General features: G+C 40.1%; 1 long non-coding RNA gene and 1 gene segment (V, D, J or C); one reads left to right on the top strand and one right to left on the bottom strand.

Annotated features, from left to right (window-relative positions):
• The window catches only part of LOC110255504, a 46,200-nt gene continuing 39,957 nt past the window's right edge, over window positions 312-6,554 (bottom strand). Inside the window, exon 2 of the long non-coding RNA XR_002335916.1 lies at window positions 312-5,936. This is a non-coding gene — a long non-coding RNA (uncharacterized LOC110255504). The remainder of the gene's footprint in view (window positions 5,937-6,554) is intronic.
• LOC102158411 overlaps window positions 5,373-6,554 on the top strand; it is a 51,989-nt gene continuing 50,807 nt past the window's right edge. Inside the window, 2 exon segments of the C gene segment in view lie at window positions 5,373-5,513; window positions 5,621-5,931. Coding sequence covers window positions 5,471-5,513; window positions 5,621-5,931 — 354 coding nt within the window.

The following is a 6,554-nucleotide window of genomic DNA, read 5'->3' as shown; positions in this document are numbered from 1 at the left end:
TCTTCCATGACCTTTCATGGAAGGTTGCTAGAAAATCAGCCTTAGGCGATCTTCACCTGGAGAGCAAGCAGAAAATAGATTTCCCACTTGGACTCTGTGATTGCCCTCCTTTGGGGCATGAATTTCTCAACCAGTCAAAGGAGATGAGGGGAAAGTGAGGAGTTAAAGAGGGTGGATTCTGCCAAGGTCTTCTGTTTTCTCCTCGAGATCCTCTCTTTATGCTTTCTGCCTTGGGAGGCTATCCCCTATGGATTATACTAATGGACAACTTTATTAATTTATTTTTTTTTCTTTCTTTCTTTCTTCTTTTTTTTTTTCTTTTGAGGGCCATACCCGTGGCATATGGGGGTTGCCAGCTAGGGGTCGAATCAGAGCTACAGCTGCCAGCCTATACCACAGCCACAGCAACGTGGAATCTGAGCCGCATATGCCACCTACACCACAACTCAAGGCAACCTCTATTTCTCAGATCCGGTGAGGGATTTTTTTTAAATTAATTTCCAGTGAAATAAGTGGGATAGGAAAACCAGTATTTTATGTTATCACTCATATGTGTAATCTGAAAAATACAACAAAAGAATGTGAATAACAGAATAGTAACAGGCTCACAGATATAAAGCTCAGAGAAAAAACTAGTTACCAGTGTGGAAAGGGACGTGGGGAGAGACAAGACAGGGGGTTGGGTTTAAGAGATACAGACTACTCTGTATAAAATAAGTAAGCCACAGAAAATAGGGTTATTTTTGTAATAACTTTAAATGGAGTATAATCTATTAAAATATTGAATCACTATGTTGTCTACCTGAAGATAATATAATACTATAACTATATTTGGGATAAAAATAGAATTACTATGTCACCCAAAAAAATAATGTTATATTTCTTGATGATTTTACTTTTTGTTGGAATTGCTATCCTTTTGTTTATGGTTAAAGTTTGACAGATACAACTGAAACAAACAAACATATTTACTTCAATGGCAGAAAGCATGCATTTTCACTTCAGGGTATTCAGGTATAACTTTTTATATACACACAGTGCTGACACTAAATCAGGCTTTTGAGGGTCAGACATTTATTTGAAAAAAAAAAAAAACCTGTTCAAGATCAGTTATAATCAAAGAATGACAACCATGGAATACTATATTCATATAAGAAGAAAAGGACACGGAGGCCTAATATAATGGTCCCTGGGAACCTACAGTATCATTGGAGCCAAGAAAATGAGCACACACTTCCCTTATCATGACTGTGACCACATCCTTCCCAACGTGGAGCAACCTTGGTCCAGAATCCAGACCTCAGCCCTGGCTAGACCTCAGCCTCAGCCTGCAGCACTTCCTGTGCTTCTCAGGTCATGCCTCACATCAAAGGGAAGAGGAAGAGAGTCTGATGGCTATCAATTGTACCCCTTCAGTTGTTAGTAACTGTGCCTTCAAATGTCTGGTTTGACATCATTTCCTATTGATGTGAGTTCTAGTTTAGAGACTATGTATGTTGAAATGGCCCAATTATCTCAGAGAGAAGAGAAGGCAAGGAGTATGATTTCATTTCCCAGAGATTTTCACTAATTTTGAAAAGCTCAGGCTAAGGTACCAACAATGAACATAATGGAATTCATATCCATTTAGCTCCTACTGGCTGCCAGATAATGTGCTACATATCATGTGTTCAGAAGCTCATGTGATTATCATAAAAACGCTGCAAATAAGTGTGTTTCATGGAAGAAGGAATTGATGCTTAGAGAGAGGCAGTAATCATTCCAAAAAAACAGTCCAATATCAATTTCAAACAGCACAACTAGTGCTGTTTCAATTGCACTAGTGGGACACTTTGAATACCCTTAGTGTTTATTAACTTTATAAGAATATGCTTTGGCATTTGTGAGAAAATATAGGTTGCCCCAAACCTACCACCCAGCCCTGGTCAGGACACAATGTATACTCACTCAAGAGGTCATGGCTAGCATGCCACCTTGGGGCACATCTTGAAGAATTCTATTTCTGTACTATCTGCCCTAGAACCCTTCCCCTCTGAGGGCAAAAGCCTAAGAAAATCTTCTAATGTGTTTTGTGGATTTGTTTTATCAAGAAGTATCATAGATGGGGTTGATAAAGATGGATCAAAATTTCATAGCCTGGACTTAAACAATTATAAGGTGTAGTGAGGATAATATTTTGGAAATTTGTAGCCAGAATATTTTTATTCTCCTACATAAGTTGTGTCTCCTGCAGCCCTTTTTTTATTAAGACTGAACTATGAGATTTACCACCCATGGAGGAGATGGTGGATGTGCCCAGAACAAACTCACTTTTTGCTTCCTTTATTTTATCTACTCTTCCTAGGTTTATTGAGATATAATTGATATACAAGTTTGTGTGAGTTAAAGGGGTACAACATGTACAATCAAGATTGGTAGGTTAAGCTCTGCTTATTGTACCAGCCATTTCAGAGGAAGAGACCAAATCCCAGAGACCAGCAGGGCAAAGAGCTAGAAGCTGGTGAGAGAAAGGAGGGCAGGAGGATGTCTGCAAAGAATTCATACTCCACTTATCTGTAGTGATGCCATCTAATGAATGAGAGGAAGGAAGAAAGAGAAGCAAATAAGATAAAGAATGTACCCAAAGGGACTAAACTAACCTGTAACAGACTGCTCTAAAATGAGTGAGACTATTTTAAATACTAAGGATGACTTAATATTTAAATGCCTTCTTCCAATATCAGAATGAGGAGGAGATACAATATGTTGTAATGTATAGTTATATACAATGATGTTCCCATACCACACACACATACAGTGGTAGCATGTTCTACCAATGTGTCTTGCTTAAGGGTCCTAGGACCTGGGTACCCTTCCCATGCCCACCCCTCTTTCTCCAGGATCAGGTATAAATCAGCCTCAAAAGAGCGCCTTTTTCTAATTCTGCATAAAGGTGTGTCTCTTTTTAATTAGTAAAAAAGAGCCTTATGTGCTATGGGATGGCCGGATTTAGAAGGTAATAAGTTCATCAGAGTCATGTAGACAAGAAATAGTGTTTTAAATAAGTGAATTTGGAGTTCCCATCATGGCTCAGTGGTTAACGAATCCGACTAGGAACCATGAGGTTGTGAGTTCGATCCCTGGTCTTACTCAGGGGGTTATGGATCCGTGTTGCCGTGAGCTATGGTGTAGGTCACAGATGTGGCTCAGATCCCATGTTGCGGGTGTGGCCCTAGAAAAAGACAAAAAAAAAAAAAAGTGGATTCTATGAAGTTTCCTAGCCCTAAGGAAAGACAACCATGAGGACGAGTAGCCTCGTACAGTGGGTTAAGGATCCAGTGTTGCTGTGAACTGTGATGTAGGTCGCAGACATGGCTCAGGTCCCACATTGTTGTGGCTATGGTGTGGGCTGGCAGCTACAACTCTGATTTGACCCCTAGCCTGGGAACTTCTATATGCCTTGGACGCAACCCTGAAAAGACCCCCCCAAAAAAATTATCAGAAAAGAATGGTAGAGTATGAAGACCTTGAGCTCACCTCCTCCCACAGGCACACCAAAATTTCAACTATTTTCAGAGTAACTATTGATGAGAAAGATCTAAAGACTAGCAGAAAAGACCTTCTACAACTTAAGATATAAAGGGGGAACAACAAGTGGATAGAAAGGGCCAAGATGAAGTATGGACAAGACCCATACTCCTGGGTGGATGGTCCACAAATGGGAGGATAATTACAGCTGCAGTGGTTCTCCACGAGGAGTGAGAGTACCAAGCCTCACACTGGGTTCCCTAGTCCTGTGCTCCTTGGAGATGTAAAGAGGAACCCCAGAAACTTTGCCTTTGAAAGCCAACAGGGCTTAGCTTGGGGAGAGCCAAAGAGCTGTGGGAAATAGACTCTACTCATAACAGATGTACACAAAATCAGGGGCACCAGAGTAATTTGAAAGGAGCCTGGATCAGGTTCACCTGCTGATCTTGGAGAGCCTCCCCAAGAAGGTTTTCATTTAGATTTGATGGAGATATCAAAAGTTTTATAGACCAGAAAAAAAAAAAAAGGAAGAGCTTGGCTCCATCAAACTAAGTTTACTAGAAATGATACAGGAACTTCTCTAAGTAGAAAAGACCACAGATAAAAATATTAACATTAAGAAAGGAAAAATCTTATTGATGAAATGTACAGTAAAAGTACAGTAAAAGTGATAAAGCCCATGTAAAGCTAGCAGGAAGGTTAAAAGTAGTCAAATCATCTCTATTCATAATAAACAGTTAAAGTATGAGAAACTAAAGAAGTAAGACGATGTCAAAAATAGTAAATGTGGAGGTGTGGAGGAAAAATACAAAGTTGTTAAAATGTGTTTGAACCTAAGAGATAAGCAACTTAAAATATTCTATATACAGGTTGCTATACATAAACCTCATGGTAACCACAAAGCAAAAATCTATAATAGATACACACACGGGAGAAAGGAATCCAAACATAACACTAAATACAGTAATTAAATCAAAAAGAAGAGAACTTAAGAACAAAAATGAACCACAAAAACTCTGTGAAACAACTAATGAAATAGCAATAAGTACACATGAATCAATAACTACTTTAAATGTAAATAGAATAAATTCTCCAAACAAGAGACATTGAATAACTTATATTTATACACCACAACATTGTGTTAATAGCCATATATCTGCAAAAAAGCAATTCAGCACTTAAAACATCAGAATGATAAGAGTTGTTGGTCTTGGTAATATGATCACAGGCATTTTATTATCATCTTTACACTATTTTTCTGAATTTCTTCAATGAGCATTTTACCAGCACGTGCCACCCATGAGTTGGGTGATTTTCGTTGAGTCACATCACTCTTCTGAACCTCATTTTCCTGATCAGATGAGAACTAGCAACATCAATATCCTGCAATTAGTGTGAGACGAAAAACATTTAGGAAAAAGAACCTAACAAATAGAAAGAAAATGCTCATTAAATATTTGCTACTATAAATGTCAATGTTTTACTTTTGGGGTCAAGGGTTTTTTTAATGCTTCCCTGTTTGCCTTTAACTTGAAATCACCATTTTTTCATTCAAAAGTGATTAAATTTTAGCTAAGAAATTTCAGTGTTTATTAAACACGCAATATCTTACAATACCATAGCTTAGAAATAAAATAGTGCCTAGGTGAGTAGAAACCATTCCAGTTTCCACAGAAATGAAGATGCTTCCAGGGCCCCCTCACGTTCATGCCAAATAGCCCTCCAGAGACCACTAGCCTTATCTGGAAAGCAGCAGAGCAAGCACAAGCCCCACAGAAAACAGGAAGCTCAGACCTGAGCAGCCTGCAGCTAGCACTAAAAGCCCAAGGACCTGCTAGACCCACCACTTCCTTCCCCTCCCATTTCAGGCCATGCCCTCTTTCCACTGACTTGGGGCACCCAGCCACTAGGTCCCACGTTCGTGCTTTCTCCTTGAGTTTATAGAGTCCGGCAGGCAGACAGAATGTCAGTGCTGGAAGCATTTACCTTCCTCTCCTTCTGGGCTCGTGAGTTATTCCTTGAACTTTCAAGTCTAGATGAGTGAACAAAGGAATTCTTTGATGTTTCTTACATTATCAGAACTTCATTGGAAATTCTCTTCTTTTACTTGCAGTTGGGCTTAGCTTATCCAGAGTGGAGCAGTCCCAGATATCTGTGTCCGCAGAAGTAAAGAAAAGTGTCGACATAAATTGCAAGATAGAGAGCACGAATTTTCCAACAGAAGCTGTTCACTGGTACCGGCAGAGAATGAATCAGGCTTTGGAGCATCTGATTTTCGTGAGCTCGGTAACAGTCCCAGCTCAAAGCCAAATAGGTGGAAAGAGCAACAAAGTTGTAGCAAGGAAAAATTCTCAAACGTTCACTTCAACCCTTACGGTAAATTTCATAGAAAAAGAAGATGAAGGCATTTACTACTGTGCTGGCTGGAACTCACAGTACTAGAACTGTGGAGACAATCCATACAAGATCCCCTCCCTGGGTCCGTGCCCAACCACATCCTTGCCAACAGTAGCAACCACACGCCAGGCCCTCACCCGAGCTTCCAGCCTCAGCCTCTCCTCTTCTGCAGCTTCCTGAGCTCTCCAGAAGTCCTCTTGGATCTTGCTTGCCCATTACCTTCCAACCGATCCCAGGAGGTGTGCTTTCAAAGCTTTATTTGACACTATATCACTAGGAATTAAAATCTTGTCTGGAGAACGAGGGCACACAGACTGTACCACTGTCCCTCATCTCAATATTGAGAGGCTTGTATATGTGGGCAAGGTATAGGTTGAGAGAGGGCATTGCCATGCTCCACCGTTACCATGTTCATGAGACTGTTATCAGGTCCAGAATGAGAAGCTGATTTCCATAGCTTGCTCTGTCTCAGGCAACCACTAGCAATGCAGTCCAGTTCTTTTGTGAAGGTACCTGATTATAAACACAGGGTGATTTCTCTGAGTTGTAGTTTCCATCTCAGTTAATTAAAAAAAAAAAAACAAAAAACACAGGAGTTCCCGTCGTGGCGCAGTGGTTAACGAATCCGACTAGAAACCATGAGGTTGCGG

This window comes from Sus scrofa, chromosome 9 (assembly GCF_000003025.6).
Source record: "Sus scrofa isolate TJ Tabasco breed Duroc chromosome 9, Sscrofa11.1, whole genome shotgun sequence".
In the NCBI taxonomy this organism is placed as follows: domain Eukaryota; kingdom Metazoa; phylum Chordata; class Mammalia; order Artiodactyla; family Suidae; genus Sus; species Sus scrofa.
This window is presented reverse-complemented; position numbering and strand designations above follow the sequence as displayed.